The 14,664-nt window shown below is 36.9% G+C and overlaps 1 protein-coding gene across 1 annotated transcript; it reads right to left on the minus strand.

Moving 5' to 3' along the window:
• Window positions 1–4,068: 4,068 nt before the first annotated feature.
• On the minus strand, window positions 4,069–12,060 carry LOC132548427 (uncharacterized). The gene is made up of 4 exons (XM_060212292.1): window positions 11,677–12,060; window positions 11,401–11,502; window positions 10,965–11,253; window positions 4,069–4,307 (listed from the first exon to the last, which is right to left on the minus strand). Exons 1-4 carry the CDS (start codon window positions 12,058–12,060, stop codon window positions 4,069–4,071), a joined length of 1,014 nt encoding a protein of 337 aa, XP_060068275.1.
• Window positions 12,061–14,664: the final 2,604 nt, after the last annotated feature.

Genomic DNA, 14,664 nt, shown 5'->3' on the forward strand with positions numbered 1-14,664 from the left:
GTTACATAATATAAAAGTGTAGACCTTTCGTTATGTTCATCATATGAAAATCATTTCATCTGAAGCTATACCAATGATATCATACCGATGTCCCCTTTGTCTTATCTACAATTTATTTCCATACGTTTCGCTTTTTAAATTTTATCAAGCACTGAAATCGAGCACGAAGTATATGTCATCATAATGGTGTGATTGTGTCACGTGTCGTCTATAAAGCCCGGTTATCGTTTGTGAAATTAACACTGTCGTTAAAGAGTAAGACCGAGGGACACCAGATTTAAAAACATCTCCGTGTTTTTAGCCTCCGCTTTATATAAAAGTTTTTTTTTTATCGAGGATGTTTCTCTAAGTTATGGAAGTAGAGGAATCGTATAAATTAGTTACATTTTACTTCATAGGTAGCTAAAGATGTAGAAACTGAAGAAATCGTTTAATTTCAATTTATCAATGAGAGATTGCTAAACATGACAATAATGGTACGAATGCGGATGTTCATCAAATACGTCTTAGCTTTACACGGCCTCTGGTCATCACGTGACATAAACTATCCAATGGAATGTACAGATGTTATTCCACGGTGAAGTAAATCTTAACGTGCATTTGAAGTTTTAAATATTGTTTAGTGATGTTATCTTAAGAGATTGATTGCCCCGCCGCAGCGATATACGGTTTTTTTTTTATACAGTCCACTTAAAACACCAGAAACCAAACATTGTGTGTCATGCCTACTAAGCGGTTTTACTGACATGGTTTTGTTTACAAGTATAAAACCAATAAGGATCCTATTATATTTTATCTTTTAAATACAGAGAATGATATATACACACCGATTAAATGTTGAAATATTGGCACCTTTCCAAAGTATCAACCCGCTTCTGCTATACAAACATGCCAAACAAACAGATAGTGAAATACATATCACATGATATGTAAACAAGACAGGGATTTTACTTAGTAATATATATCAGCATGGTATAAAATCACCTGAATTTCGTAACGCTCCACACAAAATTCAAATTAAAATGCATCAAATGTTGCCAACTTATGCAATCTCTGTGATAAATAGGTGTGAAGTTTGTATGTAGGTGACACACAGGACTTCAAACGAAAGCTTTTCATCGTTATCAATTTGAAGCACGTCTGATGTCATGTAATAGCATTTGAATTTTTAAAATTTCCCGTGCATGTTTTCGTGGTTATTGGTCGTACTTCGTTCATTGTCCCACAAAAAAAGCACATTTGCATCGTGCCAGTTCTGTCTGTATCTGCATTTCTTGACAGATAGCATCGTCACATTCAGAACTACGGAGAACAATGCCCATTTGTCTATATCATTCCGTTTCTGTGATGTTGCCAAGTATTATAGAGAGGAGAGACAGTATGTCTACAATAATGAACGGTTCTAGTTGACTGTCAAATCTATCAAGTTGTTCGCTTTGTCATGTTTGTTGGTGTTCCTCATTATATAAGAGTTGTCTGCTGGCAGTGAGAGACAATACTGGAATTTCAGGTAAATACAAAGATTGTAAAGTACAGGATCAATTGTTTTATCCAGGGGGGTCAGTCATATCGTACAGGATCTTAACCATCAACAAACATCTAAGACAACACACGGTTCTCTAGTGTTGACAGGTCATCAAAGACACTGATCTCTGTTGCGGAGGAATTCAAAGTTGCAAGACATGAATAGTCCCGGTCTTAAAAGCCTTAAAGCATGATCGTCGACAATCAATCAAAGCAGACACGTGTGTCATTGTATCAAGTATTATGCATATACTCCTCAACTGGTTTCGGAAAAATGTTGACAGCCCACTCTTTAGTAAACGAGTTCAAAGTTGATAACGATCAAACATCTTTATTTTAAACATGAATGATTTGGAATAGAATAAAATCCTACTATCGGTATGTTATTGACAAAAACATATACATGAAGATTGTTTAACAATATTTATAACAACAAAAGACACGGAAAACAGTTACAAAAATATGAACATACATATAATATTTGTTACACAAGTATCTATTAACACAATCAATACAGAGTACCTTCATATACATTATCAATCCAAGTGTATGAAATACTATCTCTATATGTCATATACAGAAAATTTCAACGACAGAAATGGTATGAAAAACATATGTGCCATCTTTTTCTTAGTATGATTATTGATAGTGCTTGATGACAGAGGAAATCGGACAACAGTTGATCCAAATTAGTTCAGGCATTCTTTTGATTTTATTCAGCCAAGTGTAGTATGGTAAAGTGAATCGCGGATCATTTCACCATTATGAAAGTACTCCCCCCACCCTGCCCCACCCTGAATTTCCTTTACTTACAAAAATGAAAGTCCTACTTCAACTTTCATCAGTTTTCTTTCATGGGTTATCAAGGAGCTGTGGAAGTGACCTCAAGTCATATCGTTAAGTTATATGTGAAAGTCTTGTCGATGAAGTACACACCTTCTCGAATTCGACATAAAGGGGGTCAAAAGAACGTCACAATATCGGGACTAAATACAGTACGTGGTACTACATAATAACAAAGCCAATTGATAAGATGTCTTCAACACTAAATATTCCAGAAATGTTCTTAATATGGCGAATTTGATTAGGAAATAGTATTTAAATCAATATAAACATAACTTTATTTTTTTTATTGAAAATGTATTACATAATATAAAGCCAATATGTCACATGTTAAGTATTGATAAAACATGGTATCAAAGATCACTGCCTCATAGTGACACATTTCATTCCTATAATCTGGAATGGCGACCAACATCAACATGTTTTACCTTACTGATAGTGGTTAACATAGAAAAAAACCTACATGTAAAATACACTGTAGCAAGACCAAAGCGTTCTTATAAATCAAAGAAACTTCATTTAAAAAATAAAGTACTGTAAAGTTATTTATTTTCCAGTGGAATTATCTTCGTTGATTTCCAATTCACATGTCTACCAAATGTTCAAATAAACCTCGTTTTATTTATCCCCGAGATAGTTATGTTTGCAAAAACTACAAAAAATGAACACCAGGAAAATTGATTGTTTTACAGAACAACTAATACATTAATATCATTATACTGCATAAATTATCATATAGGTATACAAAGGACTTTATCGAAAATATGGGTGAAGTTAGGGTGAAGTAGGCAAAATACAAATACATATTACACGAGTATCACCATATTTGGTTGACAATGTAATTGTATCACAGTTCCATTAATAAAACATACTTACAATGCATTTCACTAAGTTGTAGTATAATCAACACTTTTCACCAAATGATTAATAGTCCTATTTTTTTTCTATTATTTCTATTATGTAACATGACTATGATAATGGTTGTTAAAGTTGGCAAAAACCTATTGAAACTTTGACACCTTTTGAAAGTCATTGGCGGAATGTCTTAAAACTTTCAAACGATATTTCCATAATAACCGTTAGACCCTGGATGGCAGTGGATACTGCTATTAGCTGTTATTGATTATAATAAAAAAAATCAAATGTCAGTTTTGAATTAAAAATAATTTTTAAATTAGAAAGTGTTTTTTTTCCGGTGACACAAATAAATACTCTGAAGATAAACAAGGTCTGGAATGTTGGTATGTAATATATAGAGTATTGGATGTTTGGCTGTCGTATTGTTAGCCAATAAATTTTATTTGTTCTTATTTAATAATTTAAAACTAACCATCAAATCCTTTAACCTACTAAACATGCCAATAAATGATCTGTCAAAAAATAATTATCTGAAGCACATTGCACCTTACAAACACTCATACCTAAAGCCACACGTTAATTTGAACATAAAAAATGTATTAAAGATGGCATTAATTTCACATTGATGTAGATCCTCTCGCCGAACCGATAATGAGAATAGAAAGTACCATAAATATATTATGTTCGTGTGAAAATCCAGGATTAAACATGATCTTTTCTATTGTTTCAGCATTTTAACAGCTATGTCCATCTTGTTTACCGGTATAACACAGAGAACCAGTAAATGTGTAGGTTGCTGTTATCCAGGACTCATACTGTCGAAGATTTTCATGTTAATACTTATCAATAAGTGGATGCATTTCCGAATCCTACGCGTGCATACTGGATTGCTGTAACGAAACTCTTCTCGAACGCCTCAAACGAACTGTTTCCAAGCGGCAAAATGAGATTGGTGGCGCACGCTACGGCTTCCGGTAGAGTCCTCTTCTTGTTTGGGTTAAAGGTCACCAACAGTTCCAATCGGTTTATTGGAGGGTCAAGGACACCAGTCATAAAGAAAAACAAGTATGCGGCATTCTCATCTGACAAAAGAGTAAAATAACATATTTACAAGAAACTAAACATGACATTGTAGTAACTGTTCAAAAATTGAATAAAGATACATTTTTGGAATGATACAGAAAAAATCAGTGGGCAGACATTATTCTATAATCCCGGGTCATTAGACACAGATCTTTGTCTATAATTATGTCCAGGTCATTTGACACATATCTTTCTCTGTAATTATGCCCTGGTCAGTTGACACAGATCTTTGTCTATAATTATGCCCTGGTCAGTTGACACAGATCTTTGTCTATAATTATGTCCAGGTCAGTTGACACAGATCTTTCTATATAATTATGCCCTGGTCAGTTGACACAGATATTTCTCTATAATAATGCCCTGGTCAGTTGACACAGATATTTCTCTATAATTATGTCCAGGTCAGTTGACACAGTGTCTCTATAATTATGCCCCAGGTCAGTTGACACAGATCTTTCTCTGATCTTTCTCTATAATTATATGACCAGGTGGTGTTGACACAGATATTTCTCTATAATTATGTCCTGGTCAGTTGACACAGATATTTCTCTATAATTATGTCCTGGTCAGTTGTCAGTGATCTTTATCGTTTATTATGTCCTGGTCAGTTGACACAGATCTTTCTCTATAATTATGTCCTGGTCAGTTGACACATGTCCAGGATCTTTCTCTATAATTATGTCCTGGTCAGTTGACACAGATCTTTCTCTATAATTATGTCCTGGTCAGTTGATCTTTCTCTATAATTACACAACATCTTTCTCTATAATTATGTCCAGGTCAGTTGACACAGATCTTTCTCTATAATTATGCCCCAGTTGACACAGATATTTCTCTATAATTATGTCCAGGTCAGTTGACACAGATCTTTCTCTATAATTATGTCCAGGTCAGTTGACACAGATCTTTCTCTATAATTATGTCCAGGTCAGTTGACACAGATCTTTCTCTATAATTATGTCCAGGTCAGTTGACACAGATCTGTATGTATAATTATGTCCAGGTCAGTTGACACAGATCTTTCTCTAAAATTATGTCCTGGTCAGTTGACACAGATCTTTCTCTATAATTATGTCCTGGTCAGTTGACACAGATATTTCTCTATAATTATGTCCAGGTCAGTTGACACAGATCTTTCTCTATAATTATGTCCTGGTCAGTTGACACAGATCTTTCTCTATAATTATGTCCAGGTCAGTTGACACAGATCTTTCTCTATAATTATGACCACGTCAGTTGACACAGATCTTTCTCTATAATTATGTCCATCAGATCTTTCTCTATAATTATCTATAATTATTATGTCCTGGTCAGTTGACACAGATATTTCTCTATAATTATGTCCAGGTCAGTTGACACAGATCTGTCTCTATAATTATGTCCAGGTCAGTTGACACAGATCTTTCTCTATAATTATGTCCAGGTCAGTTGACACAGATATTTCTCAAAAGAAATGACCAGGTCAGAACACACTTAACTTTCTCTAAAATTATGTCCTGGTCAGTTGACACAGATATTTCTCTATAATTATGCCCTGGTCAGTTGACACAGATATTTTCTATAATTATGTCCTGGTCAGTTGATCTTTCTCTATAATTATGTCCTGGTCAGTTGACACAGATCGTTCTCTATAATTATGCCCTGGTCAGTTGGCACAAATCTTTTCTATAATTATGTCCTGGTCAGTTGACACAAATCTTTTCTATAATTATGTCCAGGTCAGTTGACACAGATCTTTCTCTATAATTATGCCCTCGTCAGTTGACACAGATCTTTCTCTATAATTATATCCAGGTCTGTTGACACAGATCTTTCTCTATAATTATGTCCTGGTCAGTTGACACAGATCTTTCTCTATAATTATGTCCAGGTCAGTTGACAGGGATCTTTCTCTATAATTATGTCCAGGTCAGTTGACACAGATCTTTCTCTATAATTATGTCCTGGTCAGTTGACACAGATATTTCTCTATAATTATGTCCTGGTCAGTTGACACAGACATTTCTCTATAATTATGTCCAGGTCAGTTGACACAGATCTTTCTCTATAATTATGTCCTGGTCAGTTGACAGGGATCTTTCTCTATAATTATGTCCTGGTCAGTTGACAGGGATCTTTCTCTATAATTATGTCCTGGTCAGTTGACACAGATCTTTCTCTATAATTATGTCCTGGTCAGTTGACAGGGATCTTTCTCTATAATTATGTCCTGGTCAGTTGACACAGATATTTCTCTATAATTATGTCCAGGTCAGTTGACACAGATCTTTCTCTATAATTATGTCCAGGTCAGTTGACACAGATCTTTCTCTATAATTATGTCCTGGTCAGTTGACACAGATATTTCTCTATAATTATGTCCTGGTCAGTTGACACAGATCTGTCTCTATAATTATGTCCAGGTCAGTTGACACAGATCTTTCTCTATAATTATGTCCAGGTCAGTTGACACAGATCTGTCTCTATAATTATGCCCTCGTCAGTTGACACAGATCTTTCTCTGTAATTATATCCAGGTCTGTTGACACAGATATTTCTCTATAATTATGTCCTGGTCAGTTGACACAGATATTTCTCTATAATTATGTCCTGGTCAGTTGACAGGGATCTTTCTCTATAATTATGTCCTGGTCAGTTGACACAGATCTTTCTCTATAATTATGTCCTGGTCAGTTGACACAGATCTGTCTCTATAATTATGCCCTGGTCAGTTGACACAAATCTTTTCTATAATTATGTCCTGGTCAGTTGACACAAATCTTTTCTATAATTATGTCCAGGTCAGTTGACACAGATCTTTCTCTATAATTATGCCCTCGTCAGTTGACATAGATCTTTCTCTATAATTATATCCAGGTCTGTTGACACAGATCTTTCTCTATAATTATGTCCTGGTCAGTTGACACAGATATTTCTCTATAATTATGTCCAGGTCAGTTGACAGGGATCTTTCTCTATAATTATGTCCAGGTCAGTTGACACAGATCTTTCTCTATAATTATGTCCTGGTCAGTTGACACAGATATTTCTCTATAATTATGTCCTGGTCAGTTGACACAGATATTTCTCTATAATTATGTCCAGGTCAGTTGACACAGATCTTTCTCTATAATTATGTCCTGGTCAGTTGACAGGGATCTTTCTCTATAATTATGTCCTGGTCAATTGACAGGGATCTTTCTCTATAATTATGTCCTGGTCAGTTGACACAGATCTTTCTCTATAATTATGTCCTGGTCAGTTGACAGGGATCTTTCTCTATAATTATATCCAGGTCTGTTGACACAGATATTTCTCTATAATTATGTCCTGGTCAGTTGACACAAATCTTTTCTATAATTATGTCCTGGTCAGTTGACACAAATCTTTTCTATAATTATGTCCTGGTCAGTTGACACAGATCTGTCTCTATAATTATGCCCTGGTCAGTTGACACAAATCTTTTCTATAATTATGTCCTGGTCAGTTGACACAAATCTTTTCTATAATTATGTCCAGGTCAGTTGACACAGATCTTTCTCTATAATTATGCCCTCGTCAGTTGACACAGATCTTTCTCTATAATTATATCCAGGTCTGTTGACACAGATCTTTCTCTATAATTATGTCCTGGTCAGTTGACACAGATATTTCTCTATAATTATGTCCAGGTCAGTTGACAGGGATCTTTCTCTATAATTATGTCCAGGTCAGTTGACACAGATCTTTCTCTATAATTATGTCCTGGTCAGTTGACACAGATATTTCTCTATAATTATGTCCTGGTCAGTTGACACAGATATTTCTCTATAATTATGTCCAGGTCAGTTGACACAGATCTTTCTCTATAATTATGTCCTGGTCAGTTGACAGGGATCTTTCTCTATAATTATGTCCTGGTCAGTTGACAGGGATCTTTCTCTATAATTATGTCCTGGTCAGTTGACACAGATCTTTCTCTATAATTATGTCCTGGTCAGTTGACAGGGATCTTTCTCTATAATTATATCCAGGTCTGTTGACACAGATATTTCTCTATGATTATATCCAGGTCTGTTGACACAGATATTTCTCTATAATTATGTCCTGGTCAGTTGACACAGATATTTCTCTATAATTATGTCCAGGTCAGTTGACACAGATCTTTCTCTATAATTATGCCCTGGTCAGTTGACACAAATCTTTCTCTATAATTATGTCCAGGTCTGTTGACACAGATATTTCTCTATAATTATGCCCTGGTCAGTTGACAGGGATCTTTCTTTATAATTATGTCCTGGTCAGTTGACAGGGATCTTTCTCTATAATTATGTCCTGGTCAGTTGACAGGGATCTTTCTCTATAATTATGTCCTGGTCAGTTGACACAGATCTTTCTCTATAATTATGTCCAGGTCAGTTGACAGGGATCTTTCTCTATAATTATATCCAGGTCTGTTGACACAGATATTTCTCTATGATTATATCCAGGTCAGTTGACACAAATCTTTCTCTATAATTATGTCCAGGTCAGTTGACACAGATCTGTCTCTATAATTATGTCCAGGTCAGTTGACACAGATCTTTCTCTATAATTATGTCCAGGTCAGTTGACACAGATCTTTCTCTATAATTATGTCCAGGTCAGTTGACACAGATATTTCTCTATAATTATGCCCTGGTCTGTTGACACAGATATTTCTCTATAATTATGTCCAGGTCAGTTGACACAAATATTTCTCTATAATTATGTCCAGGTCAGTTGACACAGATCTGTCTCTATAATTATGTCCAGGTCAGTTGACACAGATCTTTCTCTATAATTATGTCCTGGTCAGTTGACACAGATCTTTCTCTATAATTATGTCCAGGTCAGTTGACACAGATATTTCTCTATAATTATGCCCTGGTCTGTTGACACAGATATTTCTCTATAATTATGTCCAGGTCAGTTGACACAGATCTTTCTCTATAATTATGTCCAGGTCAGTTGACACAGATCTGTCTCTATAATTATGTCCAGGTCAGTTGACACAGATCTTTCTCTATAATTATGTCCAGGTCAGTTGACACAGATCTTTCTCTATAATTATGTCCAGGTCAGTTGACACAGATATTTCTCTATAATTATGCCCTGGTCTGTTGACACAGATATTTCTCTATAATTATGTCCAGGTCAGTTGACACAGATCTGTCTCTATAATTATGTCCAGGTCAGTTGACACAGATCTTTCTCTATAATTATGTCCTGGTCAGTTGACACAGATCTTTCTCTATAATTATGTCCAGGTCAGTTGACACAGATATTTCTCTATAATTATGCCCTGGTCAGTTGACACAGATCTTTCTCTATAATTATGTCCAGGTCAGTTGACACAGATATTTCTCTATAATTATGCCCTGGTCAGTTGACACAGATATTTCTCTATAATTATGTCCTCGTCAGTTGACAGGGATCTTTCTCTATAATTATGTCCTGGTCAGTTGACACAGATCGTTCTCTATAATTATGCCCTGGTCTGTTGACACAGATATTTCTCTATAATTATGTCCAGGTCAGTTGACACAGATCGTTCTCTATAATTATGCCTTGGTCAATTCAGACAACTTTTTATACCCTTGATATGCGTCCAGGTTATTTAGGCAGGTTATAGTACATATGTTTGGGTCAGTTATCACATGTTTTATAAGAAATGTTCAGTGCAGTTAAGACAGGTCTTACTTGATATACTTTGGTCAGTTAAGACAGGTCTTTCTTTATACACTTCGGTCAGTTAAGACAGGTCTTTCTTTATACACTTCGGTCAGTTAAGACAGGTCTTTCTTTATACACTTCGGTCAGTTAAGACAGGTCTTTCTTTATACACTTCGGTCAGTTAAGACAGGTCTTTCTTTATACACTTCGGTCAGTTAAGACAGGTCTTTCTTTATACACTTCGGTCAGTTAAGACAGGTCTTTCTTTATATACTTCGGTCAGTTAAGACAGGTCTTACTTTATAAATTTGGTCAGTTAAGACAGATCCCACTAGATATGTTCGGGTCAGTTAAGACAGGTCTTTCTTTATACACTTCGGTCAGTTAAGACAGGTCTTTCTTTATATACTTCGGTCAGTTAAGACAGGTCTTTCTTTATATACTTCGGTCAGTTAAGACAGGTCTTTCTTTATATACTTCGGTCAGTTAAGACAGGTCTTTCTTTATACACTTCGGTCAGTTAAGACAGGTCTTACTTTATAAATTTGGTCAGTTAAGACAGATCCCACTAGATATGTTCGGGTCAGTTAAGACAAGTCTTACTTTATACACTTCGGTCAGTTAAGACATGTCTTACTTGATATACTTTGGTCAGTTAAGACAAGTCTTACTTGATATACTTTGGTCAGTTAAGACAGGTCTTACTTTATATACTTTGGTCAATTAAGACAGGTCTAACTAGATATGTTCAGGTCAGTTAAGACAGATCCTATTTTATATGCTCGGGTCAGTTAAGACATGTCTTTTTTATATGTTCGGGTCAGTTATGTCAATATAAGGTTACTATGAGTTAGTTTAGACCGGTTTTAGAATAGATATGTTACGCTGTACATCCGAGTTAAACATTATTGGCAGTGATTGATTCGGTTTAGACAGGTTTTACTATAAGGTTTTTTCCGATCTAGACAGGTTTCAACTTTTGATAGCAAGCATTAACTTGGTACCTGTAATTTCTTTCAACAGTTGATAAAAGAATTTTTTGGCCTGGTCTTCCTCTTTATTGTTGACTTTAAGTTGGACTAGTGCTGGTCGCAGCATCCTCTCGAGATAGTTGGCTGTAACACAATACTCTCCTGAGAATACCAGCAGGCATTTGAGCAGTTTGTTGGTTTTCAGCGAGTCCAAAAAGTTCCTGTAGTTGAGTCCCTCTTTAAACTGGTCTATCGCTGTCCGGCGTTTCTCTATCACGCTCCACTTAGCTAAGTGTTGAACCAATTCATTCCGGTTCGATAACTAATTGGAAATAAAAACGATCATATTATTACAAACTTCAGTTTCGATTTTTCTATCATCAAGAACATTAGCAAAGAAAACATAAGTAACCAGACGTTAGGTTTGTATTAACAGTACGTATTCAAGTGTATGAATGTCAAGGTATACCTTTACATCTCGGGTGGCTGGCCAGCCTGTACCGTCCATACAATCACCACTTCTTGAGCACCAAACACTTTTGACGCCATCATCTGTTTCAGCAGCCATTAACTACAATACAAGAGAATAATGGTGACATACCTTACTCAGATATCCTGTGGTGAAAGATATATTTACGTAAGCACACAATACAAAATGTGCGCTGCAGAACACGGATTCTGGTGGATGATGTACTTATATTAAAAAAATTATCGTTTGAGTCCTTATTCAAATTTTCGGTCTTACCTGTTGGGTAAAATAAAGTATATCATGGTCAGGAATATCTTCCATTCTGAGATACTTCTCGTATTCTTTATCTCCAATAATATAATGGTACAGAGCCTCATTCAGATACGGGAATCCGCAGTCACCATTCACGATAGCCTCTACAATGGCCACCCCGAGGGCAGCCAACTGATTATTTTGTGTCACGGTGATTTCGTTTGAGGGAACTAAACGTCTTCCTGGTCCTACCAACATTCTCTCGTTAAAAAGGCAGCACTGGAAAAAGACGGAATAAAATTCCCTTCTCGGTGCGTTTCCATCCAAAGGGTCCTCATCCTTGAAGATCACCATTAGAGTTTCGTGGATTTGTTCCGGTTTGGAGATCTTAACTCGGTAGTGATCCATGGCAATGTTAAACAGCTGAGGTCTGTCCACGTTAATGACAAACTTTGATATTTTGTCACCAATAATGTTTTCTGTTGCCGTTCTTAGAGCGTGGACATTATCGACCAGGTCTTAATGAAATAATGACAACATCAGAGGATTCGGGGGCATAAGACATGTTGATAACAAATCCAAAAGGAACCATCATTTATACACAATGATAACGTAACAACATTTCTACACAATGATAACGTAACATCATTTATACACAATGATAACGTAACATCATTTCTACACAATGATAACATAACATCATTTCTACACAATGATAACGACATTTCTACACAATGATAACGTAACAACATTTCAAACTGACTAAAAACAAACTCTTTAAATGTAATTCTAATTCTTCTTCACAAAGATTTACCACAAACATCAGAACAAATTAGACTAAATAACAATACATGAAAAGATTCATACAAACAATAGTAATTACCTACATCCTGCTCTGAGTAAAAACTACTGTCAGTAACACACACCTCCTACTGTCAGTAACACATACCTCCTACTGTCAGTAACACACACCTCCTACTGTCAGTAACACACACCTCCTACTGTCAGTAACACACACCTCCTACTGTCAGTAACACCTACCTCCTACTGTCAGTAACACACACCTCCTACTGTCAATAACACACACCTCCTACTGTCAGTAACACACACCTCCTACTGTCAATAACACACACCTCCTACTGTCAGTAACACACACCTCCTACTGTCAGTAACACACACCTCCTACTGTCAGTAACACACACCTCCTACTGTCAGTAACACCTACCTCCTACTGTCAGTAACACATACCTCCTACTGTCAGTAAAACACACCTTGTAGTGACAGTAACACCTACCTCCTAATGTCAGTAACACATACCTCCTACTGTCAGTAACACACACCTCCTACTGTCAGTAACACATACCTCCTACTGTCAGTAACACATACATCCTACAGTCAGTAACACATACCTCCTACTGCCAGTAACACCTACCTCCTACTGTCAGTAACACACACCTCCTACTGTCAGTAACACACACCTCCTACTGTCAGTAACACATACCTCCTACTGTCAGTAACACATCCCTCCTACTGTCAGTAACACACACCTCCTACTGTCAGTAACACACACCTCCTACTGTCAGTACCACACACCTCCTACTGTCAGTAACACATACCTCCTACTGTCAGTAAAACACCTACTAGTGACAGTAACACCTACCTCCTACTGTCAGTAACACACACCTCCTACTGTCAGTAACACACACCTCCTACTGTCAGTAACACATACCTCCTACTGTCAGTACCACACACCTCCTACTGACAGTAACACATACCTCCTACTCAGTCAGTAACACACACCTCCTACTGTCAGTAACACATACCTCCTACTGTCAGTAACACAAACCTCCTACTGTCAGTAACACACACCTCCTACTGTCAGTAACACCTACCTCCTACTGTCAGTAACACCTACCTCCTACTGTCAGTAACACATACCTTGTAGTGTCACCTAAAAACCTCCTACTGTCAGTAACATAGTACTCCTACTGTCAGTAACACTACCTCCTAACTGTCAGTAACACACACCTCCTACTGTCAATAACACACACCTCCTACTGTCAGTAACACACACCTCCTACTGTCAATAACACACACCTCCTACTGTCAGTAACACACACCTCCTACTGTCAGTAACACGTACTTCCTACTGTCAGTAAAACATACATCCTACTGTCAGTAACACACACCTCCTACTGTCAGTAACACATACCTCCTACTGTCAGTAACACACACCTCCTACTGTCAGTAACACACACCTCCTACTGTCAGTAACACCTACCTCCTACTGTCAGTAACACATACCTCCTACTGTCAGTAACACATACCTCCTACTGTCTACCTCCACTGTCAGTAACACACCTAACCTACTGTCAGTAACACTACCTCCTACTGTCAGTAACACACTACCTGCCAGTAACACCTACCTCCTACTGTCAGTAACAGTCAGTAACACCTACCTCCTACTGTCAGTACCTTGTAGTGTCAGTAACACTACCTCCTACAGTAACACCTACTGTCATTAACACCTACCTCCTACTGTCAGTAACACATACCTCCTACTGTCAGTAACACACACCTCCTACTGTCAGTAACACACACCTCCTACTGTCAGTAACACACACCTCCTACTGTCAGTAACACATACCTCCTACTGTCAGTAAAACACACCTTGTAGTGTCAGTAACACCTACCTCCTACTGTCAGTAACACACACCTCCCTCTGTCAGTAACACATACATACCTCTGTCAGTAACACATACCTCCTACTGTCAGTAACACATACCTCCTACTGTCAGTAACACCTACCTCCTACTGTCAGTAACACCTACCTCCTACTGCCAGTAACACCTACCTCCTACTCTCAGTAACACATACCTCCTACTGTCAGTAACACCTACCTCCTACTGTCAGTAACACATACCTTGTAGTGTCAGTAACACCTACCTCCTACTGTCAGTAACACATACCTCCTACTGTCAGTATCACCTACCTCCTACTGCCAGTAACACC

Source organism: Ylistrum balloti, unplaced genomic scaffold (assembly GCF_031769215.1).
Source record: "Ylistrum balloti isolate Yb309-2 unplaced genomic scaffold, AGI_CSIRO_Ybal_v1 Utg370010, whole genome shotgun sequence".
NCBI classification, from domain to species: Eukaryota; Metazoa; Mollusca; class Bivalvia; order Pectinida; family Pectinidae; genus Ylistrum; species Ylistrum balloti.

What these genes read in the sequence shown, in the direction of transcription:
- LOC132548427 (XM_060212292.1), bottom strand. Translation starts at nt 12,060, where the DNA reads ATGGATCACTACCGAGTTAAGATCTCCAAACCGGAACAAATCCACGAA. An exon ending in TACTTTATTTTACCCAACAG is followed by an intron (nt 11,503 to 11,676) that starts GTAAGACCGAAA and finishes CTTGTATTGTAG; the next exon opens with TTAATGGCTGCTGAAACAGA. An exon ending in ACTGTTGAAAGAAATTACAG is followed by an intron (nt 4,308 to 10,964) that starts GTACCAAGTTAA and finishes CTCTTTTGTCAG; the next exon opens with ATGAGAATGCCGCATACTTG.